The sequence below is a fragment of the Neomonachus schauinslandi genome, chromosome 3 (genome assembly GCF_002201575.2).
Source record: "Neomonachus schauinslandi chromosome 3, ASM220157v2, whole genome shotgun sequence".
Lineage (NCBI taxonomy): Eukaryota > Metazoa > Chordata > Mammalia > Carnivora > Phocidae > Neomonachus > Neomonachus schauinslandi.
The window spans coordinates 192,304,448-192,331,441 of NC_058405.1; the positions used below are offsets into that span (position 1 = coordinate 192,304,448).

At 51.9% G+C, this 26,994-nt stretch overlaps 1 protein-coding gene across 3 annotated transcripts; it reads left to right on the forward strand.

Annotated features, from left to right (window-relative positions):
* Positions 1–26,482, forward strand: PPP1R7 (protein phosphatase 1 regulatory subunit 7). Of its 3 annotated transcripts, none has more exons than XM_021678997.1 (10): positions 1–97; positions 3,147–3,287; positions 6,841–6,896; positions 7,538–7,603; positions 8,150–8,280; positions 8,594–8,756; positions 10,475–10,591; positions 11,420–11,524; positions 15,089–15,175; positions 26,069–26,482. In XM_021678997.1, exons 1-10 carry the CDS (start codon positions 46–48, stop codon positions 26,243–26,245), a joined length of 1,095 nt encoding a protein of 364 aa, XP_021534672.1. In that variant the 5' UTR covers positions 1–45; the 3' UTR covers positions 26,246–26,482. The 3 variants fall into 3 exon arrangements, with proteins under 3 accessions (XP_021534672.1, XP_021534673.1, XP_021534674.1); XM_021678998.2 differs by having other exon boundaries at positions 3,147–3,275; positions 26,069–26,476; XM_021678999.2 differs by lacking the exon at positions 3,147–3,287 and having other exon boundaries at positions 26,069–26,476.
* The last annotated feature ends 512 nt before the right edge of the window (positions 26,483–26,994 follow it).

The window sequence follows — 26,994 nt, forward strand, 5'->3', positions numbered from 1 at the left end:
AGGGGCCTGAGGCGACAGCTTCCGGAAAGGGGAAGAGCAGCCAACATGGCGGCGGAGCGCGGCGCGGGTCAGCAACAGTCGCAGGAGATGATGGAGGGTGAGCGGCTCCGTGGGGCGGCGGCCCAAGGGCCCAGCGGGCTGGGGGGCGGCGGCCCGCACCGGCCTTGCCTGAGAGAAACGGGCCGTCCCGCCTCTGGCCGTGACCTGGGCCCCGCCGCGCCCTGATAGCTGCCAGCCGGCTCGGCGGGGCAGGGGCGGCCCGGGACCCGGGGGCCCCGGGCGGAGGCTGCGGTGGCCAGGAAAGCGCGGGCGGCCGGGAGGCGCCAAACCCAAGGCCGGGGGGGCAGCAGCGGCGCGGGCGGGTGGGTGGGTACTGACGACGCTGGTCCGCTGCCCGGCTGTCCACCGGCTGGTGGGAGCCTCGCACCGAACCTCCGAGCCTGGCCCGCCGGGTCTGTCCCCCCGGCAGCTATCGGGGAAACTGAGGCGCAGGGCGCCGTGGGGCCTGCCCGAGTTGGCTTATGGGTGAACATGGTGGGGGTGGAGAAGGGTTCTCTCGTAAGCGAATGGGTTGTGGGGAAGGGGTGGAAAGGAGCCGAGAGATTGAATTATTAAACAGCGGAAGCCTGCTTTCAAAGCTATCATAGTTCCGAAAAGACTAAATTCAACTCTTTAGTTTTGTTGAAAAAAGTCCTTTGCATATTATATGTGGCTGTAGTTACACACACACACCAACTGGAGAGTCAGTCATGTCCTCGAGTGCTTACATGCTTTTGGTCTCCGCTGGTTGGGGGTGGGCGGGGGTAGGTACAGAGCCCCAGAAGAAAGCCTCTGTCTTATGTGTAAAGTGCTAGGGAAGAAGGATGGGCGGTGGGGTGCGAAGGAAGAGCTGGTGTGTTTGGATGATGGCTGCCCAACCAAATCCAGCTCTGACCTGAACCTTGAAGGATAACTACAAATCACCAGGTTGGAGAAACATCAAAGATCATTTCAGTTTAAGAAAGACAAAAGCAAAGTGCTCTGAAAGAAAGTGGTTTAGAAGAATATTTGACCAAGAGTGACAGTCCTGTTGGAGGAGGGTGGCAAGAGAAGGTCGTGGAGTACCTTGGTGGAGGGTCTTGGATCTTTTTTAAGCAAGGAAGCACCTCTTCCTATCCCCCCTCCTCGACACCCCTCCTCCCAAACTACTCCTTCCACTTCACCTGTTTGCATGTCTTGGTAAATGGCAAATACACAGTGTAGGTGATTCTCTCTCTCCCACTCCCACCCATCCAATTAATCTGATGCCTCTATATCCTTAATATCTACGGGTCTTCAATACCTCTTCCATTCCCACTGCCAATACTTTGAACCAGCCCATTGTTTCCAGTATCCCAAAGATGCCTTGTGTTTGGATCTACTATCTCATGCTCCAGACCCTCTGCTGCCTTCAGGATAGAGTCCCACATTTCACTTTGACTGCCCTTCGTTAGCTCAGTCCCTGCCACCCTGGTCACAGCCACACCACACCCAGTAGAATTTGCTCTCTCTTAGCCTTGACCACAGAGTGCCCTGTGCCTGGTAATAACTAACTACCAAGTGTTTACTCCATGTCATGCACATGCTGACTGCTTCTGTGCCTTTTCTACTTTAGTCCTGATAGCACCTCTGGTCTGTGGGTCCTATCCTAGCCCCCTTGTACATATGAGGAGAGTGAGGCTTGGAAAAGCAAACAGCCTGTGTCTCTATGGGCAAGGCGAAATCTCAGCAGGAGTGACTGGCATTCCAAAAACTTCTGGAGTTGGGGCGCCTCGGTGGCTCAGTCAGTTAAGCGTCTGCCTTCGGCTCAGGTCATGATTCCAGGGTCCTGGGATCAAGTCCCACATCTTTTGGGCTTCTTGCTCAGCAAGGAGTCTGCCTCTCCCTTTCACTCTGCCTGCTGCCACTCCCCCTGCTTGTGCTCTCTCTGTCTCTCCCTCTCTCTCTCTCTGTCACATAAATAAATAAAATCTTTAAAAAAATAAAAGTAAGAACTTTGGGAGTCAAAGATCAGATTTGGATTTTAGAATCACATCAGATTCTCTAGCAATGCAGAATAGATTAGACAGAGCCAGAAAAGCCACAGAGAGACCAGTTAAGAGGCCAGACAGGAGCCCAGGCAGTTGCCAGGGTGGGGAAGAAGGAATGGATTTGGAGGTTTGGGAGGTGGATTTCATAAGGACTTGGTTTTATCCAGCACTCCTTCCCTGGGTGCTACTTTTCTCAGCCCAGGAGGAGATACAAAGAAGAAATAAAACTTCCTTTCCTCAAAGAGCACACCCCTTTGTGGACAAACTGCAGTCAGGAAACAATACTTTCAGTATTGTTGATAACTCCCAGTAACTTATTACTGTTTCAGCTCTTCGAGATAGCCTTCTGAGGTAGATCATGAAAAAAGCTGGAAAAAGGAAAATTATTTGACAGTCTTACCAAAGAATTTTTACCAGTCTGCCATATTTAGTCATTGCCTTATTTATTAATTCAAAAAATATTTATTTACCAGCCTTTCAAAGCTGGTATTGCTGTGTGTAGATGTGTGGCACCAGTGACCTTTATTTGGGGCATTTGGCACTATTGGCTGTCTCCTCCTTTTTCATTACAGCCCCCCCTCTGCCCACAGTCTGATTTGAGTTAGTCTTGATTTCTTTCAGAACGTGGGCCTGTGAACTGGGCTGGTTTTCTTGGCCAAATGGATAGTGGAGCATGGATGAAGGTATGTGGTGGAAGGGTCACAATGGTCCCCTCTACGTGGACGTCCAGGCCAAAAGCGAGCCACACAGGAGGTGCTTCACTGTGTCACTCATGAGTATGCTTGGTCACAAATGATCCAGGGCTTTTATAACACCTGGGATTTCTTCACAATTTCCTTGAGGGCAGGAAGAGTATGTTAATCATCTTAGTACCCATGTGTCCTCTCTGCTCTGCCCTCCCCCACACAAGTTGTCCCCACCACTGTACACGTCATGTGGTGCCCAAGACAGGAAAGACACTCGTGTTTGTTGAGCTGACTTCAATAAATGTTTCTCGATGAAATCTTTTTGACTTACAGCTGGATGTCCGTCTGTTAAATGCTCTTCAGGGAGTCACATAAAGTGGCTGTGAATTCTTATTGATGTGTGTGGGCTCAGTTGACAGGCGAGTCGAATCTGAAGAGTCTGGCGATGAGGAAGGGAAGAAGCAGAGCAGCGGTATAGTGGCGGACCTCAGTGAGCACAGCCTAAAGGATGGAGAGGCGCAGGGGGAAGAGGACCCAGAAGGTACCAGGCCGAGTTAAGAGCCTTAAACTCTCTAAGGGGGAGGGTGCAGCCGTGTTGCCTATGATCTGCCCAACCCCACCCCACCCCACCACCTTGTGTGGTGGAGAGGAGAGGGCCGTGGGAGGACTGCTATGCGAGAGGGACATTCATTTGGCTGACTCTTGATATGCTGATGCAGCACTACAGGCCCAATGGGGGCTGGTGGCCGTGTGCTCTCGGAGCAGTGAGCCCGCCGAGGCACCCCCTTCGTGAGCTGACTCGTTTATGGCACTTGCAAGCAGGATGCTTTTTTTTTTTTTTTTTTGAGTTCCACTGAAGGCAAGTGCTACTAATAACATTAGTACTGGAGTATCATCTGGAACAGACCCAGAAAATTGTTTTATTAACCATATATTCAGAAAGCGAGATTTGGGAAAAAAAATTTTTTTTTTTCGCTGACAGTGCTTTTGTTTCCTATCATAGCAATGTAAACCAATTTCAGAATAGCACTTTTAGTATTTTAGAGAAGTCATTTCCAAGTCGTGCTTCACCATATGAGAGGCCTGAGGATTGACTTCTAAATTGCCAAGATGTTAGGAAAATAGTTTCATGCAGAAAATATCTCAGCAGCCTCCTATTGTTTTAGTGATTAAAAAGTAAGTTTTAAAGTAAGATTAAAAAGTGATGAGAAAAGTAGGTTCTCAGTCCATAATGGTGGTTTTTCACCCTCCCCAACCATGATCTTTATTGGTTTGGTTAGAAAAATCGATTTACATTCAAAAGAATGAGAGAGGGCATATGAACACACAGAAAGATGTCCAAGATACATTATTAGGTCAGAACAGCACATTTCCAAACAGTATGCATGTTAAAGTCTTATTCTTAGAATTATTAATTATTTGTAAGTTTTAACCTACTTTAAAGTTTTAACTAACATCAAACTGCAGTTGAAGGTCTCTGAATAACAGGTTTGAGAGGATGTACCTTCTGCATTGTCTGGATTTATACACAATGTATGGACTTTTAAGGTAGTAATAGTCATGCTGTACCCTTATGGTAATAAAACCCACAAATTCTAAAAAAACAAAACTGATTTTTAAAATAACATTGTGCTCTGTGCCAGTGAAGATGATTGGTAACTATGGCAACCTAATTTTAAGGCAAAGGGAGATTACCACAAAGTATCAGCCACGTTTACTTTGGAGCTCCAGAGTCGATATTCTGGAAGCAGCGTGGGTGGGATAAGTACACGGGAGTGATGGAGGAAAGCTTTCGTTACGTCTAACTGAGTCACGGAAAGACCAAGCAGGTGGGAGCGTCACCTGCTCTCCCATCTGAACATCCAGCACTTTTGGAGGACTGGAGAGTTGGTGGGGCCCTGTCCTGGGGATTTCTCTCCCTGGGTGGTGAGCGCGGGCTCCCGGTGGCTCACCCGGGGGCTCACGGTGACAAAGTAGAGCAGCTGGACGTAAACCCAGCTTGTCCAAATCCAGCGTTCTTTCAGACTACTAGCTGGTTAAAAGCACCCTGGAAAAATCTTAAAGTGGGGGGTGGGGTGGGCGCCTGGATGGCTCAGTCGGTATGCCGCTGCCTTCGGCTCAGGTCATGGTCCCAGGGTCCTGGGATCGAGTCCCGCATTGGGCTCCCTGCTCCGCGGGGAGCCTGCTTCTCCCTCTGCCCCTCCCCCCTGCTCCTGCACGTGCTGTCTCTTAAATAAATAAATAAAATCTTTAAAAAAAAAAGCACTCTGGAAATATGCAGTTTTATAAGTCCTTGAGAGAAACCAGGACTCGCTCTGCTCCCACCTGTATTTAAGTCCTAAATTTAAATAAAATTCAAACGTGTCAACTGTTACCTTTCACTTATTTTCCGTAACTTATTTAAAAAAAAAAAAGAAAAGAAAAAGATGAATGCATGTACATTTGGGGAAACATTCTAGGCTGGCAGCTGTTGCAGAGGTTAAGCTGTTGTTTTGAGGGGCCTGCCCTGAGTGCCGGGCACGTTACAGACACGACCACATTAAGCTGTGTGACCCCCCGTGCTAAGGAGCCCAGGCCTGGTTTCTGCCCCCCGGCCGTGCGTGACTGCAATGCTGCTCGCACTCTCACGGTGTCCTGGTTTGGACGCTGGCTCGCCTGGACACCTGCCTTCATTGTGCTGCCTCTCTCATCGCAGCTTCCAGACTTCATGGACCTTACACTTGTGTGTCTGGGGGTGAGGAGTAATTTGGGTATATCTCTTGGTTTTCCCCAACTCCTTTTATTTCATTCCTAGGTTGGTTGATATCTTGTAAAGTTAGAGCAAATAATTCTAGTAAATAAACTAGAGTAAATGACATATTTCGTTGACTAGCCATTGTTGATTGTTATGGAGAAGGTGTAGTGAGGAGACTGAATTCAGCCAGCGCCAGCCAGTGCTGCTTTGTTAAGCTGGTCCGTCCACTGTTAAGTGCACCCCTCTACAGCCCCCAGTTGAGGGGCCAGGCTGGCCAGCAGACGGAGCAGACCCCTGTCGTCGGGAGGCGCTGGGAGCGTGAGGTCTGAGGGCCGTAGGCCCGTTCCACAACAGAAGCAGATGCAGCTTTGCTGTAGGGGAGGGGTAGAAGTAGGAGCCAGGCAAAAGTAGCCGTGGGGACAGCCGGTTTCCAGGAGAGCAGCAACCACACGCTCCCCAGAAGCGTGGCAAGCCAGGCGGCCCAGTTTCCTCGGAGAGCCAAAAGGGACATTAGAGAAATGTCATCCAGTCACAATATATGGCCTTCTTCAGATCCTAATACAAGCAGACTGAGAGGAGAAATTGTCAAGACAGTTGATGAAATCCAAGAATCACTGTTACACTTTTTTAAAGCATTGAGCTGTTTTTAGACACGCACACTTCCGTCAGCTTAGGGGAAACGAAGGCCAGGAAGCAACTGATTCCAGGCCGTTAGCTCTGCAGCCTGAGCGCATCTCACAGCTCTCCCCCAGCACTGGGGCGGGGGGCCTCTGCTGGGATTAGCTCGTGCCTCCAGTGGAGAAGTGTGTTTAAATCGGTCAGGGCTCTCCAGTCCCTCTGTCGAGCTGTGCTTTGTTTTGGTTTCCTCTTTGCAAAGATAAGTGTTCATAGACAACGAGGCCACTTTCCAAAGCAATAAAAGGCACATCCTAGAACATCTGACATGCCCAGCAGGAGCTATATTCAGATGGTCTGATTGATTGCCACAGACAAGAAAGGAGAGGGCAGGCCGCTGCCAGCTGGGCAGCTCTGGGCGGATCCCCTACCGCTGACTGGGCTCACCTGAGGCTCCATCGGCCAACCCCCTCCTTCCTGCAAACAGCTTCAGGCTACATTTCCTTTCCTGGCAAGTTCAGTGGCACAGATGGAAGTTTGGAGACCTTTGCCAGGAGCCGAGTTCAGGAACATCTGAACGCTTGAAAAGTGACCGTGACGAGCAGGGCGTTAACCCTGCCGCGCCATCCGGAGCCTCCGTGTGCCGCCCCGTGGCTTCTGCTGTGCGTGACTCAGCGCTGAGCCAGGCAGCCCAAGTCCCAGTGCCACGGACACTAAGGCTCTGAATGGGCTTTGTTTTTCCTTCTCATTTTTTCAGAAGGACAAGAGCTGCCTGTGGATATGGAAACCATCAACCTGGACAGAGATGCAGAGGTAATGCTACCTGCTGGACGCAGCCACGGGGGCATGGTGATGGACCACTCTGACTGTAAGGGTATCTTTTACGGAGGTGCCAGATTAGTAAGTGATTTCCTAGGCGAGGTCATCTGAGCCCTGCTTGGTTGGGTCAGACTCCTTGTGTCCTGCTTGTTTCTAATACCAGTGACTAAAACCCCAGCCCTGTGTAACCAGAGGGTTGGGTGGCCGATGAACCGCCCTTGTCACCTAAGTGACACGAGTGGGTCGGGTGATTACTTTGTCAGTGGCAGGGCCTCGACCTCCCCAGCATCTGACGCGCACTGAACACTGGCAGCTCCAGGCAGGCAGGAGACCACCAGGAAGCATCACCTTGGTGCCCCACCCGCAGCCCCCACCCCAAGCCTGTAGTTGACGGCGGACGCCTAGGCCTGTGTTTGCGCTCAGGGGGCTATGGGGCGAGAGGCTTTACGCACTGTTCATTTTTATGTCAAACTGCCAGCAAGCATCTTGCAGCTATCCTCTGTGTCACTGTCGCCTGTCTGCAGGCTCACTGGTGTCTCCTCCCCTGCACCCACCTCGCTGGCCCCCCTCCACTCCTGCTCCAGGAAGCAGGTCTTCAGATGCTTCTCTGCAGCTGGATTTCTTCTTCATTTCAGGATGTTGATCTGAATCACTACCGCATTGGGAAGATTGAGGGCTTCGAGGTGCTGAAGAAAGTGAAGGTGAGGGCGACTCTGTCCTTCCTTTGGAGGGGATGCTGACACCCCAGAGCCCATCCCCCCGACAACTGAGGGTCGGTTCTGCAGAAGCTGCTGGCCTGTGTCCTGAGCTGCTATCGGCACTTTTTATCCTAAACATGGTGGGGTTTACAGCGCAGTCCAGGAGGCCAGTGGGCGCTTCCCGAGGCCAGCCGATGAGCCAGTGCCGAGCCTGCCTACAGTTAAGCACACCCCGGACTGTGTAGTCCTTACCTCGTTGCAGTTAAATTTGTTAAAAATTGAGCCCACTAGCAGTTTGCTCTGCTGGGAAACCACACACACCCCCAACCCTGACCAATGCCTCCCTCACCACCGAGGTCTGCTCAGTGCGAGGCCTGCCTCCAGCCTCCCTTTGGGTGTCTACCCATCCTCTCCAAGGCCAGCACATTTCTAGGAGACAACAGGAGGATGAGAACCTCCTCCCCTGCCCCGGAAGGCCTGTCCCGTAACACAGCTGGCATCTCATGGCCTCCCCATTGCCTGTGTCAACTGTCCTTTTTCATCCCTCAGACTCTCTGCCTCCGTCAAAATTTAATTAAATGCATTGAAAATCTGGAGGAGTTACAGAGTCTGCGAGAGCTGGATCTTTATGACAACCAAATCAAGAAGATTGAGAATCTGGAGGCGCTAACACAGCTGGAGTGAGTCATGAGTCTGGGGGACGACTGAGGGGCTTGTTCAGTCTCCCCAGAACCAACCCTGGGCCCCTGCTCTCAGCCCTTGGAGGCCACCTCTGCCACAGGGTCCTGCCCAGCGCCTGGCTCCGTAGGTGGCATTGATGGGTCCGGTCCGGGGCCAGCACGATTTCCATCCTTGAGGCAGTGCCAAGAGCCCGGCGGGCGGCTGGGGTGGTGTGTGGCCCACCTGGTGGGGGGGCTGCCTCCAGCTAAGTTGCATTTTGAGCTCCATGCCACCTGTGCTCATTTAAAAATGAAATGTTTTGCTTATTCTCAGGATTCTAGATATTTCTTTCAATCTGCTGAGAAACATTGAAGGAGTTGAAAAGCTGACACAACTGAAGAAGCTCTTCTTGGTTAACAATAAAATCAGTAAAATTGAGAACATAAGCAACTTACACCAGCTGCAGATGCTGGAGCTGGGGTCCAACCGCATCCGGGTAGGTGCGGGTACGTGGCCAGGGGCCTGGCCTCTGGGACTGGCGGTGATGGGCACTAGGTGTGTGCTTGGCTAAGTGTTCCTGTGGTGTGATTTTATTTTCCAGGAAGAGAATGCTAACTGCAGGTCATTGTTAATAAGAACATGTGCTCAAACTCTGTGGTCTAGCCCTTTTTCTGCACGTAAATTTTACTTGCTCTTCATCCAGATCACAACCTAAACCTTAGCAAAGCACCCCAGTTTCATTCTGCCCGAGGGAAGCACTTTGGTTTTCCATGTGCTGAGGGTTGTGTTCTTTGGTGAGCCTCTCTGAGATGACAGTATCCCAGACACAGCAGAGTGGTGGCTTGTAGAAACCTGACCTCCACACGGGGGCCACAGGAAGCATGTTGCATCTTGGTGTGTGGTTGGCCCATCCTCCCCGGACACCTTCGTACAACTGGGATACGCCCCACGGCAGCCTCACATCCTGCCACGCTCTGTCCGACCCGACCTCTGGGAGTGTTGGGCAGAGTAGACAGAAGAGGCTTTGGGAAAGAGGTTTGGTGTCCATAGGAGCAGTCCTTTACCCATCTGACGATAGCTGCCAGGCAGAACCCATGGTGGGAAACACAGACGGGGTCACAGAAGGACTGACATTGGGGTGGGGGGAGTGGTGACGGCAGTTTGCCAGCAAAGAGGAGGAAGGGTCAGCAGGACAGTAATGAGGGTATCTGCTAGCCAGAAGACCACTCGATGCCCACCTGACATCCCAGTGAAGCCAGTTGTCCCAGCAGTTCGTCCCCCACTTCTGTGGTACAAACAGCCTCCATCTGGCTGTTGATTGTTCACAGCACCCTGTAATCAGCCAGCTTGGCCCTTGAGAGCTGGGCAGGATGCAAACCCAGGAGGGCCTCTTGGGACAGTTGTGAGCAGTCACATGGCCCCCGTAGCAAAGTAGCACATTTAAAACTAGAGAGTGAAGAGTGGCCCAGATGTCGGCATTTTCTCAAGTGTCTCTCTCTGCAGTGTTTCTAGGAGGAAGGTGGTTCATCACAAATCAGCGTAGCTAATAGCAGTTAAGGATGCCCTCCCCCTGAATCCTCAATCCTGCTCTGATGTGCAAGGTGGGATGCACCTGCTGGTGGGTCGGTGTGTGCTGCAAAAGCTGACAGCTTGCTGAGAGGCAGCAGCAAACTCAGGAGGGAAGCAGGTTGAGTCAGCATGTCCTAGACCCCCTGCTCTCCGCCTGGCACTGGCACTGACAGCTGACTAGAGGAGCACAGGATCCTGGCAAGGAGGGAGGGTGGATCCCTGAGACGGGGGACAGAGAGCCATGGAATGGGGGCGCCTGCTCCCAGGAATCCTGGGTGGCATCCTGAGGTCAGAGCTGCTTCTGGGGAGACCTAGGCTCTTGGAATGCATTTTAACGAACCCTACGTGGAATTACATGATAACGTGTCTACTCAGAACTTCAGCACTCGGTGGGAGACTGCTCATCTGTGGATGTCCCCTGACCTCGAGCTCTGTGAGGGTTGGGGGTGAGCCCAGGAGACAAGGCCTTGGACTATCCACCTTTTAAGTGAGATTTCACTGGAGAATTTCCAGAGTGGATAAGTAACTGGCCCACATCCCAGGGCTGCGGTCCGAATAGCTGTGTCTCCTCGCCCAGGCCCCTCACCTACCCTGGTCTAGCTGGTGGACCACACAGTGTTAACTACTACCCTGTCTTTTTCACAGGCAATTGAAAATATTGACACGTTAACCAGTCTGGAGAGTTTGTTTTTGGGGAAAAACAAGATCACTAAACTTCAGAACCTGGATGCACTTAGCAACTTGACAGTGCTCAGTATGCAGGTACCAACCTGCCTTCATGCCCATCTGGCCACGCCCCAGGTGGGGCGGGACTGCCCAACACCCTGCATGTTTGTCTTTCCCCGTGTCCAGGATCAGTGCTCCCTTCACCAGCAGGGAGCAATTGAAATGTCAGGTTTCAGAGACTTACACGTCCATACACATAAAATTTCTTTCCCTGGGTGGTTTCTAGCCACAGGGTCGTCTTAAGAGGGTTGAGCTTGTGCTAAGGCTCCTGAAGTGTCTGGCTCAGTGGTGGAAGCTTCCACACCCTCATGGAGAGCAGAGCCCTGTGTTTGCGAGTGGGCAAGCACCTGAGTATATGCCTGGGTTCACGCTACCTTTTGTGCTGGAAGCAGATGAGTGGAGCCAGGCCCTTGAGGCAAGGTGTGGTGGCATGTCCTGGGCATGGTAGATCTCCCCAAATCACTTGTGCCTTTCATAAAGCAGACATTATGCAGACTCTTTATTTAAAAAGGACTGTATACTCTGAGTTACAGTATATATTAAAAGAAATAAGTAATTTGTTTTAAAATATTCAGTGGATTTGACATTTTTGAATTGCTGAGTTATGGGGGTAGACCTTCCTTAAGCACATCTAAGGAAGTGTTCTTTATCTAAAAGCCTCTAACCCTCACACATGCATTCTAGCCAGTGCAGCAGACTTGGTATCTGGACCTCTGTCTCCAGCAAGTTCCATTCCAGCACACTGGGAGTTCAGGGCTAGTGTTAGGCCTCTTCTAGACAAGAGGTATCCTCCCCTAAAAGCCATTTTGTCTCCCCCCCCACCCCCCGTGCTGTTCTGACGGCTGTTGGCCCTCCCTCTCGCAGAGCAACCGGCTGACCAAGATGGAGGGTCTGCAGAGCCTGGTGAACCTTCGAGAGCTGTACCTGAGCCACAACGGCATCGAGGTCATCGAGGGCCTGGAGAACAATGTAAGACATCTGTGCGTCTGGCCGGGGCGGTGCGGGTTAGGCCTGGTCTGAAGAAGACTCGTTGCCTCTCGAGGTTTATGGTCGAGACCGTCCCCGCGCACACTGGGATGCACACGAAGCTCGTGCAGTCTTTCCTCTCCCCGCGAAGGCGTGTGGTGCTGGTGCTCCACGCTGCAGTCAGCACCGGGACCTCCGGGACAGGGTGCACTGTGCAGTCCGCAGCAGCACCACGGCCTTTCCCCAGGTGTCCCAGCCTGCAGAGGGCTGGCAGGTGTCGGCGGCTCTCCCTCCCTCCCCATCCTGCCCACTGCACTTCCTGCCCCACCGCTTTCCAGACCACAGGGGCCATGGGACCTCAGCTTTGAACTGAGTCCCCGCACCTTCCTCCTCCTCCTCCCTGCTTTTCAGCCGCCCTCGCAGGGATGAGAAGGGCCTGTCCACCTCCCAGGGATAGCCCTGCTCCTGCCCTGCACAGGACAGTCTTAGATGCGCTGAGTGGGGCGGGCGGGCGGCACTCAGCTGCCTGTGGGCAAGCCTCCTCTTCCTCCCTGCAGTATTCAAGACAAATAAAAGACTTTTTCTCATTCAATTTTACTGGGGTTTTTTTTTCTGTTTTGTTTATTGCCAGCAAAGGTAACCACATGGTTACTTTGGCTATTGTAAACCTAGCACTTCAGTCTTAGTAGAGGCTGCTTTGGCCTCTGTGCCTCAGCCCCTGGGTCTAGTCACCGTTAGTAATGTTTTAGAGGGAAAACCACATTCTGAATTTCATTTTACCACTACCTAGAATTTTCGAGGAGTGAGAATTGGCCCGTGGTAAGTGTAGTCGCCTTCCTTCACTTGCAGTCCGATTGAGAGCTAACCAGACTGGCGTACCTGCCGGGCGCACTTGGGCGGCGCAGAGCGGTGGGTGGAGGCAGGGTTGTGAGAGGCCGGACTCCACGGAGGCCCTGAGAGCGCAGCTGGCAGGGTGTGCACACAGGGTGTCCAGCCTGAGGGGCCCGCGCCCATGGCAAGCTGTGGGTGCCCCCGCCCCATGCCCCCCCGGGTGGGGGGAGGATAGTGTCTGCAGCAGAGGCAACTGAGCGCAGGTCCCCAGCAAATGGGAAAGAAGCAAGAGTGTAGAATTTTCCGGTAGCCGTGCTACACTGTGGTCTGGGTTCAACTCCAGGTCATTGTTGGGCCTCTGAACAAAACAGAAAAAAAAAAGGAAAAAGGCAGTTGTGGCTTTAGAGGTAATTATGTTACTAGAACATTTATCATTGGTCCAAAGTGACAGTCTCCTCAGGGCTTCGTTCAATTGGAGATCAAATGTCCATTTAAGTTTTCTCTCTTAATTGATCGGAATTTATTTTTGTTCTGGGAGGTAAGGAAGTAAATGGCAAATGTTTGTTTTTCCCAAGTGGCAAATCCCCTGTCCCAGCACCACTGGCGACCCCACCTTCCCTCCCCGCCGCCGCCCGCCGCGGCTTCCTCCCCGCACGCACAGTCATCTGCGACGTGTCACTGCGTGCTGGACGCCTGTCTGCTGTGCTTGCTCCCCGCCCCGCCCGGTTCCTCCTCTTTTTTTTGAAGCAATTCTCTACTGGTTTGCTTTTGGATGAGCTTTCAAAACACTGTCCAGCTCCCCCCAAAAAAACAAGACCGTGTCAAGCACGTAACTGAGTCCCCGTGCTCAGAGGCCCAGGACCAGTCCTGTCAGCCACAATGTCCCCGGTGCTGAGCCTTCGCACAGGGCCCACACCACGATGGAAGCACGCTCACCCGATGACACCAAGCACCGCGGGATGGGCTCAGGGGGCTGGAGATCGCTGCAGTGGCGGCCCCAGCCTGGCACTGCCTGCTGCCCACCCTCTCCTGCTGAGTTCCCCGAAGTCCCTGTTGGCTGCAGCGCCCCCAGCCCCCCAGGCGGGGGGCTCCTGTCACGCAGCACTCTCACACGGCAATCTGAGCGCACATGACAGGCCCCACACAAGCTACTCAAGGAGCTCCTCACCCAGCTGCCACGTGACACGGCGTGGACCCTGTGGCTTCCTGGAGGGTGACTGGCCAGCGCTCTTGCTGGGTGACATTGCGGGGGCAGAGAGGACAGGCAGGGGCGGACCCTCAAGGAGTCAGAGACCAGGGCCAGAGCCCTTCTGAGTCAGCACGGTGCTGCCTGCGGGCTGATGTGTGTGTTCATGGATTTGTTTTTATTTTATTGAGACAATTTTTAACTTTCCCTTAAAACTTAGGAGGATCTGAAATCAGAATCCCACAAATGCAGCAGAAAATGTAAGAAGGGATCTACAGTCAGAAATGGGTAGACAAGGGATGAACGCTTATCAGTGGCTGTCAACCAACTTCTAAATGTTTCCCTTTTTTTTTTAAGATTTTAATTATTTATTTGACAGAGAGAGAGAGACACAGCGAGAGAGGGAACACAAGCAGGGGAATGGGAGAGGGAGAAGCAGGCTTCCCGCGGAGCAGGGAGCCCGATGTGGGGCTCAATCCCAGGACCCCGGGATCATGACCTGAGCCGAAGGCAGACGCTTAACGACGGAGCCACCCAGGCGCCCCTCCCTTTTGCTTTTAGAAAAATTTGTCGTTTGGTTTGATTAGACCTGGTTCAGCAAGCAATGCAAGCTTTAACAGACTTCATTTTTACTACAGTGTTATTCAACTCTGTTAAATCTTGAAACCGAGCTTTAAAAAATCACTCCCCAGGCTCAGCTGACAGTGTCTGCTGAGCGTTCTTAGGAAGGGGATGGTGGGGCACACGCTAGAAGCAGGGGACACAGCGTCTGGCCTACAGAGGGTGCTCAGTCGCTCCGGACACTGTCCTCAGTAGGGCCGAGCACTCCTTCTGCTCTCTTCTATCAGCCATAAATCCCAGGCCGGCGCTCGACCCGCTCTCCCTCAGCACCTGGGCTTTCCTCTCTGCCCCTTCCTCCTGGTGGCCTCTTCCCAGAAGAAGGGTGTCCTCCGGGAGCACGGGCTGGGGCCACCAGTGCCCCTCTGCCACCTCTGCTCGTACCTGGGCGGTTTCCTCCCTTGGCGAGCCCTGGGCTCCTCATCTCTTAAGTGAAGACAAAAATACTGTTTTGAGGATTATTTTTGAGGTGTTGTGCATGTCCTGAAGATAGACTGAATAGATGTGGCTACAAGTGTCACTCCTTCTTCAGAGCCCACCCAGAAGCCCCCACACAATGGAGCACCTCCCACCCCGCGCCCTGAGCCCCAGGCCTGCCCTGCTCCCAGGGAGGTGTCACTCTGCTCTTCCGGGACCACGCATCTCACCAGGATGGGGACCCTGGTGCACAGGGGTCCGGGAGTCCGGGGGCTGGGAGCCTCAGGTGCCAGTGGTGATGAGCGTTCCGTGCGGTGGCTGTGAGGGTTCTGCGTGTGAGTGAAATGGCTGGGGGGGGGCCTGCATCGCCATCCTGATAGCACGCTCCTGTGCCACGAGGGTGGAGAGGGTGCTTGCCCCACAGATCTCAGCTTGGCCCCCGACACCATATGCGTGGTCACACAGTCGTCGTTGAACTGGGGTAATTCAGGAAAAATCTTATCTCCTTATTTTAGAACAAACTCACGATGTTGGACATTGCATCAAATAGAATCAAAAAGATTGAGAACATCAGCCATCTAACAGAGCTGCAGGAATTCTGGGTAAGTGGATACACGCTGGGGTGGATGTTGCTTCTGTTGAAATGGTGCCTCGGAGCGGGGTGCCGTGAGCGAGGGCGGGGGCGCCGGCCGGGAGCCCCCAGGAGGGTGAGGGGGGCGGGCACCGTCTCGGAGTTGGGTGTTGGCTTTGTGCGTCGGCGTCACCCAGGAGCAAAATATCAGGCCCCATGTTACTCCACATGGGAGACCCTGGAATTGCCAAACCGGGAGCTTGGCCGGGAGCTCGTGCGTTCAGTGTGGACATGCCCCACAGGAGAAGTCGGCTGGGTTTGTGCAGTCCGTCCTGGGCTCTGCCGAGTCTTCTCTGATGTGTGGTTTTGGGGAGTCGTATCGCAGAGCCAATAGGAAGCAATAGGAAGAGAAACAGGATGAAGGAAGTCTTAACTTCTTGACTCCACTAAAGGCATTGCAGAATGATCCCTGAACTGAGACCCTCCACATCAGATCCCATAGGCGTGTGTGCTGCCCGTCCCCAGGCTGGTGGCCCCACAGGGATCCCTGCACACTCTGACCCTGTGATGCTATGAGCCGAGTGTTGTCCTGGATGTGCTCAGTCTGACCAGGATTCGTGCTGAATCTAAGGCGGGATCTGTCCTCGTCTAGCCATGCTGCTGACCCTGCTCACATCCTGTATGGTCTTCTTTTCTCATCTTAAATATCAACAGGTCGCTTGCTCTGAACATGTCCCAGCCCCTCATTAATAGCACTGGGTCTTAGGTAGTGTCCAGTTGTGATGCCACAGCAGATCTGGGGACACCAGATCCAGAATTAGAGAGGTAGGAAAGAAAAGGGTCTCAGGCCAGGGGCACCAGCGAGCCACCGTAAGCCCAGTGGGTCTAGTGTGCAGCCCACCCCTGCAGGAAGGTGCAGCTGGGGATAGGCTGCTTGGATCAGAGAAAAGGGGTTTGGCTCTGAAGAGGCCAGGGAACCACACAGAGTAACCCAATGACAAATGGGGAACCCAGTGGCAGAGGGCCTGGGTGACAGGGACACCAGCTGATCCTGAAGCCATGTTTCTGAAACGTGTGATTCCTTCTCCATGCCCTGCCAAGGGACAAGAGTATGGGACATGGGGTGCTGAGACCACAGGTAGGGCCCGGTGGGGCACCCCGGCCATCAGGGAGGCGGGCAGGCTGGCAGTTGCTCGAAGCTGGAGCTCTGTCTTCTGATCTCCTGATCACGGCAACCCTGTGAAGCAGGCGGGATTGTGCGTTCCAGGAGGGGAGGTTGCAAACCAGGAGCTCTCAAACCCTTCTGTGCTCATGTGGGGTGTGCTTAGCTGTTAGCTAGTCTCTGAAGGAGAAATGGGAAGCCAGTCCTCATAAATTTTTAATCACCCAAATTCTGTGTTTATTGATGTTCTATTTGTTCTGCCAATTACCAACAGAAGGTTGTTGAAATATCCTGGCCATACCTGTGGATTTGCTTTCTCCTGTCAGCTCCATCAGCTTTTGCTTCTTGTATTTTGAAGGTTTTTATTAGTTGCATATACACGTAGAATTGTAGTGTCTTCTTGAAGCGTTATCTTTTCATCATATGAAACGTCCCTTTTCTTCACTGCCCTCTGTTTTTGTCCTGAGGTCTACCTCTCTGTGTTAATCTGGCCACTTTCTTTCTCCTGATTACTGTTTCCATGGGTATCTTTTTCCATCCAGTTACTCAACCTGTCTTCATTCATAATAAGTAAAATGTATCTCTCTAAAACAACATAGGAGTTTCGCTTTTTTTATCCAGTCTGACCCATCTCTGCCTTCAAGCGAGGTATTTACCCTACTTATATTTAATACAATTACATTTACTTGCATTCTGTGTCATGGTTGGGTTTAAATCTGCCATCTTGCTATTTGTTTTGTATTTGTTCCTTTATCTCTCTTTTCCTGCCTTCTTTTTAGATTGGGAAAAACGGTGTTATTTTGGGGATAGTCCATTTTATTTCCACTGTTGACATATTTGCTTATATCTGTGTGTTTGACTTTTAGTGACTATTCTAGGAATCACAAAGTATATTTTTAACTAACCGCAGTCTGCCTTCAAGTAATATTACAGCACATCACATATAACGTAAGGGCCTTCCAGGAGCACGCTTCCTTTCCTCTCCAGCAGCTAACATTGGCTTATGTTTTACTTTTAATAGGTTATAAACCCCATGATATGTCGCTGTATCAGTTATCTTTTAAGGAAATTAAATTTTTTTTTTTTTTTTTAGAGAGCGTGCACGTGGGTGGGGAAGGGCAAAGGGAGAGGGAGAATCCCAGGCAGGCTCCACGCTCAGTGCGGTGCCCGACCCGGGGCTCGATCTCACGACCCTGAGATCATGACCTGAGCCAAAACCAAGAGTCAAATGCTTAACGGACTCAGCCCCCCAGGCACTCCAAAGGAAATTTAGTAACAAGAAAACCCACCTGCTTTACCATTTCTGGCATGTTTTAGTCTTCTGTATAGTTTGCACTGTAGCGTTTCCCTCCCACCTGAAGAATTTTAGCATTTTTATTGTGCAGCATGCTGTGAGCCAGTTCTTCCAGCTTTGATTGCTCTGGAGAAGCCTCTTTGCTTTGCTTTCATTCTTAACCGTACGGACGCACAGCGTGCTGGGGGCTGCCTTCCATCACTGTGAACTCGCCCCGGGGGCCCCGGTTCGAGCTGTTTCTGATAGGAAGTGGTTCGTCATTTTTGTCCTTGTTCCCTTGTGTGCAATGCGTCTTTCTCCCTCCAGCTGCTGTTTTATGTTCTTTTTATCACTTGTCTTTCTTGCCACTTGCATGTCATGTGCTATTGAGCTTTTTGGGTCTATGAATATATAGTTTTCAAAGTCAAATGCAGAAAACTTTTGAAAATAATTTCCTCAAAAAATTTTTCTGCCCCTTCTTCCCCCAGTTTCTTCCTAAAACTCCCAGTGACGCGTATGTTGTCCAGCGCTTGGCAGCGGGGCTGCCAGCTTTTATGTTGCGTGCTCCCATTTGTATGACTTCTGCTCCCGTGTCGGAGATGTCATGATCTTCTCTTCTGCAGTGTTCATGTGCTGTTAAGCTCATGTACTCAACTTTCTCTCTCAGATGTTGTATTTTTCAACTCTAAAAAAAATTTGGTTCTCTTTTTGTAGATTCTGTTTCTCTCCTTACGTGTGTGTTTCCCTTAAAGCCTTTCTTTTTCACATGGCTCGTAATTTTTGTATTTGCTATTGGCCATTAGGATGGTAAGTTATTGGGGATGCTTGACTGGCTCAGTCATGAGATCATGAGACTCTCATCTCGGAGTTGTGAGTTCAAGCCCCATGTTGAGCTTAGAGATTACATAAAAATAAAATATCTTAAAAGAGAGAGAGAGATGTTCAGTTATTGACTCTCTGGATTTTTATTGTTTTCCTTTAAAGTGTATTGGACTTTTTATCTGGCAGACGGTTGAGTCACCCCTTGATCCTTTTGAGACTTGTTTGCAGCTTTATTAGTGTGAGTCTAAGAAGCCTGTCCTCGAAGCCTTCTCTGCTCTGTTTCTAGGCTGTGATCCATCCTGGGCATCTAGTGAATGCCCCGGGCATTTAGTGAGGTCTCTGCCTCTGGTTGGTGGGAGCACGAACATGTCCTTTCCCTGCATGAGCTCAGGCCTTGTCCAGCTCATGGCCTGTGGTGGCTGCTCCTGGGCCAATCCACACTCAGCTTTCAGTCTGAGATTCCAGGGGACAGTAGGTACACCTCTGAAGCTTTTTCCCTACATAGCTCACTCCTCTCCAAGAACTCCAGCTATTTCTGCCTCCCCAAACTACAAGCCCTGCCTCAACTCAGAGTGGCCAGCAGGCTGTGCTTGGGCTCCCCTGTGGTCCACAGAGGGCCTCCAGGCAGAAGGCCATGTGGGCACAGAGCTCCCCTTCCTTGTTTTCCTGCTCTCGGGAGTCCCTGTCCTGTGTTGCCCGTTGTCTGACATACGCAAACCGCGGTTTCATGTGCTTTGTCCTATTTTCTAGCTTATTACAGAAAGGCAAGTCCAGCTCCAATTACTTCCTCCCTTGAAGTAGAAGTCCTGTCTCTTTACTTACTTTCATTTTTCTGTCTCACTCACCTAGTGCAGTGCATAAGCTTCATGAGGGCAGAGGAATCTATTTGCTCACTCTTACATCCCGGCCCCTAGAACAGTGCCCTGCACACAAGAGGCTGAGTAAGAGGAAGGAACTTCGGAGGGGAAGTTGGTTAGTTGGACAGAGACCAACTGTAGATACCATTGGAAAACATGCTTGTGCAAATATGTGAGCTAAAGGTTAATATCCGTATATTAAACACAGCTCATCCAGAGGTGCCACAGGAAAACAGGAGGGTAGAGAGGCACCCAGGTGGCTCAGTTGGTTAAGCGTCCAACTCGTGATTTCAGCTCAGGTCCTGATCTCACAGGTTGTGGGATCAAGCCCCACGCGGGCTCCACACTCGGCAGAAAGTCTACTTGGATTCTCTGTCTGCCTCTGCCCTTCGCCCCGCTTGTGCTCACTCGCTTGCTCAGTCTCTCTCTAAAATAAATAAAATCCTAAAAAAAAAATGGGGTAGAGCATGAACAGGCAAGTCACGGAGTAAGAAGTAACAGTTGCTTGTAAATACATAAAACATTTTCTATTTCGTTAATTTTTAAAATACACTAAAACAGTGAGCTGTGGCGTTTGGGCTTCAGGCTGGCAGAGCCTTTGCCGGAATGTGGTCTGTGCTGCGGCAAGTGCCCCCTGGATACACTGGCGGGACTCGCGTCAGCACACGGGGCCTGTGGAGTCTTCAGGGCCTCGAGACCCTAACAAAATGATGAGAAATTCAAAGATTTATGTACAAAATACATAACTATCAGGATTCATTGTTTTACAATGGCAATAGCTTAGTTGTATTTTCTAATGATAAAGTCTGTCTGTTTATTGTAAAAAAGAAAAAGATCAGATTAGAAAGAAGAAAGACAAATCTGTCTTTTCCTTGTTCTTCTGTGTTTAGTGTCCAGTTTAGAAAAGATTATAAACCCAAAGCTTATAAAAACAATCACCCAGATTTTCTTCTGAAACTTTAGGTTTGTATTATTTATACAGTTTTTCCACCTTAGGGAATAATAAATAAATTATGATATATCCGTATGATGAAATATGCCGCTATGAAACAAAGCCTTCAAATGATGTTTGTAAAGGAGATTTAATTACAGAAAAATGCTCATAATATAGTGTTGATGAAAAAGGAATATGCAAAGTATTTTGGGGGAGATCGAGATGTTGTTGAACTCGGTGCCTGTGGACACACTTGAGCAGAGAAAGGACTAGAAGTGTGGACACAGAAACGAGAAGCCCTTGTCTCTGGATTGTAAATGTGCAGCTGGTTTTCCTGTTTCTCTTCATACTCTTTGGTTCCTCCCAAGTTTTCCATAACAAGCATGTACTTCTTTGCTAAGTGAAAAACAAATGTGTAGAAAAGTATATTCCAAGAGAACAAGAGGGAAAACTTAGGCCAGCCCCTCCCTACTGAGGTAGATGGACTCCCAGAGCAGAAGATCGACCGTGGTCTTCCTCGGGTGGCGAGACTGGGCGTGATTCTTACCTTTTTTTAAATACTTTGCTGTATTTCCCACTTCTCAACAATGAGCATTTTTATGCCCGGAGGAAAAGGAGAAGCAGGAGTATTTCAGTGACAGCTGAGGAGGTGAGCATGTGGCTGCTAAAGTATGCTTCATGCTGGTAGGACCACGGAGGCCCTCGGAGGCCCGGGACCCTCCCCGCTGCCTCGCCGGCCGCTATGGCCGCATGAGTGGACGTGGCCCGAGGCGGCCACAGCAGGGTCAGAAAAGGGGAATGAGTTCAAGAGAAACACCAGTGGTGAATCAGCAGAAATTGGTGACCTCCAGAGGGAGAGGCGAAGGTCCCGGGCAGGGAGGTTTGTGAGGCCAAGCAGGAAGAGCGGCGGAGTTGGGAGCTCCCTTGATAGTCTCTCCTTCGCCAGATCATCACGGCTCCCAGAAATCTGCGTGGACAGGCCCCAAACATGCAGTGTGCTGTCCAGAGTAAGAGATCATGTGGACATGTATAGAAAGTGATAAGCAAGAACAGATACCTCTTTCCTTCATTCCTGCAAAGAGAAACACGGGAAGCGTTAACCTGCATAAATGGTCTCCTATGGGGCCTGAGAGGGAAGGTGGAGGGCGACTTCTCTGAATGCATCTGTTCGCATAGTTTGGTTTTCTAAATGTTTTTAATTTACAATTCCAAACGGACTGAAACAAATGACCAGCTATATTTCAAATTAGTACAACAACCACACAAAGGAAAGAATTATTTAAGTGACATAGGAAACAGAGCTCTGACTGTGGCCTTTGTAAAATAACTCCCAGAAGAAAGATCTTGCATGTCACTCGCTAGTTTTATTCGTGCCAACGTTGGTATTATCATTTTGAAACTATTTTAAATATGTTACAGGATAAATAAGTATACTAACGTGAGTCAGATCCTAACACTCCATATACAAGAAAAATAGATACAGATACAAACAAGTGTCACCTGTCATTTTGAATTTGGATTTGGAGGTAGTTTTAGGCATGGAAGTAGGGCCATCGGCCTATCCTGTCAGCACGAACAGCTACAGACACGGCCAAGCGTAGGTAGCAGCTGTCTGCAGGCTGTTGGCTCGGGGCGAGCACCATGGTCACACCCTGGCCCTCAGCTCGGGGCACTTTCCACAGACAAGTGGGCACAGACACAGCGGCTGTGTCCCTGGACAAAGGAGGCAGAAATCGGAGCTGGGGCTCCTGGGAGCTGAAATGTTCTGGGCAGGTGTGCAGCAGGGAGACTGCTGCTCGTGTGTCCCAGCAGCAGACAGCCACGGACTCGAGGCCAGGTGGAGATCCAGACGCCATACAGCACGTGGAGGCTCTGGCATTCGACCTGCCGGAGCGGAGGGATGATGCCAAACACCCCAGAGGCCCCATCAACAGCCCGGCACAGCCGCCCGTCAGGGGCGGATAAACACTCTCCCAGAGCCGGTGACCAAGCCTCTGCAGGACTTAGGCTCTACCAGAACACCGCTTTTTAAAGGACAACAAAACTCCGACTCTAAGTCATGTAGCCTCCACAGTATTCAGTGTGCAAAGAAGCAGAATAATGTGACCCGTGACAAGGAGAAAAAGATCTCAGTAGAAGCCACGGGAGGTAATCAACAGCATGTCCCCCATGCCCGAGGTCCTGGCATCCGTGCCCACGTGTGACCCTGCCCGGGAGCGTGTGCGGGTCTCACCGACAAGTACAGCAGAAGCAGCAGGGTTTTGCCTGCGTGACGGGGCTGTGAGAAGGCCGGCCTCTATCATGGAGGCCCTTTCTGGCTCTCTCCGGAGTCCCTGCCATTCTCTGAAGTCACAGACACCTCTTCTGATGCCAGCAGCATACAAAGCACATGTCCCCTTGTTGAAATGTCCTACGGATTTTCAAAAAATGAGTAATTTTGGTATTCTACCAGTGGTGTATGAAATGTATCTTGAGAATTCTCTTACACCTCTGTTTTTAAGATGTTACTGAGTTTGGGGAAAATTAAGTGCATGTTTTCTATCTAAATATCAGCCAAAAAACCATCGTAAGGTGGGGAAATATATCCTGTGAAGTTTGGGTCCTGATAACCACGGGCAGTCTGCTGGGAAAACGTCAAATATTCTGTGACACACGGCAGACATCTGGCTCTCCAAGGACGAGCGTTGCCTGAATCCACTACTGGAATTATGCTACAGAGTGTGGGAAATGTTCTAGATTAAAAGAGGCTAAAAATTGTCCCTTCTGGGGAGATACTCTAGGAAGTGAAGGGGCCCACCCAAGCCCTGCTCCTTTATATCCCGTCGTGAAGAACTTAAAAGGAAAAATAGGAAGGCGATCAGTTTTCCCTCCATGAGCATAATATCGTTGCCCCGCTGGGGGCTCAGGAAGCCCTGGAATGTGTATGGAAACAATGCAAGTGAATGGTTTTGTGTTCCACTTTGGAAAGATACAAAGAGAAGACTCTCTAGAAGTTACTGTATCAAAGACGCTGTTACAGTGTTGCACCGGCCGTGTAAAAGTTCCAGTTCGGCACTCCCTGAATCTTGGAGAAAACCGCCCTGAGGCCAGGTTGCAGCTCATCCGAAGTGCTGGGATCTGGGGTTTGTAAAGCGAGCCGCGCCGCGGACGGGTGACGGGCCCGCAGTGTGAGACGGAAGCGTGTGCTGTGGCAGACGGGAGTGAAGCTATAGTGAAACAGAAGAGGCCCCGGGCGCTCCACACCGGAGTCCGCCGCCGTGATGGCAGGGAGATGTCTCTAAGCAGACGATGCCACAAAAATACTTCTTCCTTCTAAACAGTGCCCTGCTGATGCTTTTGTTGAATGAATATACATTTTGCGTGTTTTAAGGCCCAGGCGCCGTTTAGTGATTCTCCCCTTCAGTGCACTCTCTCTCAACTGGCCTTGACAGCGCAGCCACGGCGTCTCACGTGGCACTTGGCCACGTGAGCCACGCAAGTTGTACGAGTGGTTAGACTTAGGCTTAACAGAATAACACTTAAGAATCTGTCCGTAAAGAGTTACGCTCCGCTGTCCCTTCCCGGGGGAGGCGCTCGCTCAGGCTGGCAGCAGAGTGCCTTCTCGGCGTCAGGGCCCTCGTGACACAGTCCTCAGTCCCTCCACAAGGGCTAAGACCTGGGTTCTGGTGGCACATGAGGCCCCCCAAGAAGTTCTGTGAAAATAGGGCTCCTTGTACAGCTGGGTCTGGAAGTGTGTGTCATCGCAGGAAGTTAATAAAGACAGTCGTCTGGCCATGGCCGTGGAACTGCTCACAGGCTAGCCTCTGGCCGTGAGAAGTGCCAAGATGGTTTGGCTCTGCTTGGGCAGTGCAGAGGTTGCGTCCCCAGGAGAGCGTGGCAGCTCGGTTGAGCTGAAGAAGCAGAGATCGAAGTTTATGGTGAGACACGGCCCTGGAGAGGGGGTAGCTGTGCAGAGAAGGGGCCCCAGAGGTCCATGTGGGGATCCCCTGTCAGTCCATGGCTGAGGGCTGAGCAGTCTGGGCACAAGGCCACCCCCTCAAGGCTCACCCAATAGTACCACTGGGGATGCAGGGCGGCTCAGTCCTGCCCAAGTAGAAGGATCTTGCCAACACTCTTGGCATCCAGCTAGACTCCAGAAAGGCCTTTCCTGAGGGTAAGGACCACAGACTCAGATTTGACCTACTTAAACCCACCCTAATGAAGTCTGAAGTCAGGCTTCAAGACTATCTCCAGAGGAGGTGGGGTTTGGAGGCTGGTCCCCACCAAGTTAGAGGGGCCCTGACAAGGTGTGTGACACCAAACCCACACAGCCCAAAGGTGATCAGCCAGTAATTAAGTTGCTTGTTAAAACAGAAAATCAACCCTTTTCAAAGAATCCAGTCTCTGTAACATATTATCCACAATGTCTAGTGTTTGATCCAAAATCACTAGATGTGCGAATAGGAAAATGTGATCTATGCTTAAGAATAAGTAGTGGTAAGACACCAAACCCTCCGCCACCGTAGGTTCACAGAGGACAGGTCTGCGCCCTGTCCTTCGGGAGGCGCGCCCCTGCTCTCTGCCTCTGTGCGTGGGGGGCCCGGGGCCGCCATCTCTCCAAGCGTGCTTTCTAGAACGGCACGACCGGACCTGGGGGATCAGACCGGCAGGCGCGAAGCTGGTAATGATGCATGCGCTCCCGGCAGCTCTTCCGCTTGCCCCTCATTTAAAGTTCCTGTCATCCAAAACCCTTGTGAGCAGTGACAGGCTGGAGCCCACTTGCCCTCGCTCGTCGGAGCTGTGCGCCTCATCCCAGCTCTGCGGTCAGGGACCCGATGTCGGTAGCGTGAAATCAGCCATGGCGGGGTATTTACACCACAGGAATTGGCAGGCAGTCAAGTCAGGGCTTTTTGATTTTTCTGGGAGCTGGTTGCTGAATGCGTGCCACACAGCACCTCACACACGTACCCGTCCTGAGCCCTCGCCTCCACCTTCAGCCAGGCGCTTAGTGCATCTTGCCTTCAGAGGCCCTTCTGCCATCTGTTTTCACTTGTTCCTCTGCTGTATTCTTTGGGAACTGGTAGAAACCAGGGCGGCTCAGCTCCCTGAGCCCCCTGCCCTGCCCCCCGTGACCATCCACAGGACAGGTGTGCGACTGAGCTGGTCAGAGGCACACACTGTGACAGGTACTCTGAACCCAGAGGCCTGCCATGCCCTCGTCTTGACGGTGGTTTAAAAAGTCAGAGAACTCTGCCCAGCTCTGGCGGGTCCCCTCCAGGTGGGCCATGGCAGTCAGGAGGATGGACCCTAACTGCTTTGAGCAGTACAGCTCAGACCTCTGAGCCCCTCGTCCAGCTTTATATCCTGGGGACGTCACGTGGGCAGTGGGAGATCAGTGGTGGGGGGCATTTCCCTCACAGACACCAGCAGTGTCCCTAGTGGGACAGGCCAGAGGCAGCTTACGGGACAGATGGACGTTTAGTTGGCGTGGCCTCTGCCCTACTGGCCGTGTTAGGGTCAGAGCACATCGTCATGCCTTGGGAACAACCACCAAGTTGGTCTGTAGGAAGCACAGTGGAACCTGCTTTAACGCTCTGCCTAGAGGTGGGGCGGGGCTTGTAAGCGGTGTTGCTTTGTCTTTTCTCTGTTGATCTTAACTTGGATTAGCCCCTGTTTGGTGATGTGGCCCAAGTTCTGGGCGTGAGCAAGAGTGTTCCCCTTGGAGTGCTGCTGGAAGGCGGCCAGGAGGTACCAGGAGGCTCCAGGGAAGACACCAGGCTGTCTTCTGAGTGGGGAGGACTGGAGCGCATCGGTGGGCTCCTGCTCAGATGTGGGGCCGGGAGGCCCGGGGCTGTTCTGTCCTAGAGGCTTTCCTAATGTGTGTGCGTGTCCTCCAGATGAACGACAATCTCCTTGAGAGCTGGAGCGACCTCGATGAGCTGAAAGCGGCCAAGAGCCTGGAGACGGTGTACCTGGAGCGGAACCCCCTGCAGAAGGACCCCCAGTACAGGCGGAAGATCATGCTGGCCCTGCCCTCTGTGCGGCAGATCGACGCCACCTTCGTCAGGTTCTGAGTCCTCCTGGCTCCTGCCAGGTCCCTCTCTTCACAAGAACTTCCCAGCCACGGTTTTTATCCACCCGTTGCTCCTCAAGCCGGCACTCTATCAGCAGTCACAAACCCAATGGCAATAAAAAGGCACTGAGTGATAACTGCAGTGTGTGACGCCCGTGCCACTTCGGGACGCCGTGGCCCATATGCCGCCACCTGGTGTTGTAATGCCCGTGGCGCTCCCGCCACGTCTGTTTCCTCCTCCTCAGACGGGCGGGCTGGTGGGGGTGAGGGCGCTGCCTGGGGTGGGGGCACTCGGGGGCCGGCCTGGCAGCCCAGACCTGTTTGGTCTTATCGACCAGGTGATGCCAGGGTTTTTCTAATCATACATATTTCAGAACAAAACCGTGGGCGCAGGATCGCGGCGTCCCGTGTGCTGTGACCCGCTGGGCTCCTCGACGGCCATGGCCGTGCGCCAGGCCCCCTGCCGACCGCTGCCCGGGCCGCCCGTCCGTGGCTCTCCGAGGCCCGGGCTGCCCGTGAGCGCCCGGGGGCTGCTGCCCGAGCGCCTGGCTGCGCGGTGCCACTGACAGCGCGAACCCAGCCGAGGCTCTCCTCAAGACCTGCTCCAAAGAGCTTACGCCTTGACAGCTCTAAGGTCGCTTCCCAGTCTTACCCCATCCTTGTGCCTGTTTCTTAGAAGATTTACATCGGCAGTCACCCGGGGCCTGAATTTAATGCTGCGGGACCTTAGCCTCTCTTGGGGTCTCAGAT

Excerpts from the sequence above, each read along its gene's own strand:
- PPP1R7 (XM_021678997.1), top strand. The coding sequence starts at position 46 with ATGGCGGCGGAGCGCGGCGCGGGTCAGCAACAGTCGCAGGAGATGATG. Across the intron at positions 98-3,146 it reads GTCGCAGGAGATGATGGAGG|TTGACAGGCGAGTCGAATCT; the intron begins GTGAGCGGCTCC and ends GTGTGGGCTCAG. Across the intron at positions 8,281-8,593 it reads GAGGCGCTAACACAGCTGGA|GATTCTAGATATTTCTTTCA; the intron begins GTGAGTCATGAG and ends GCTTATTCTCAG.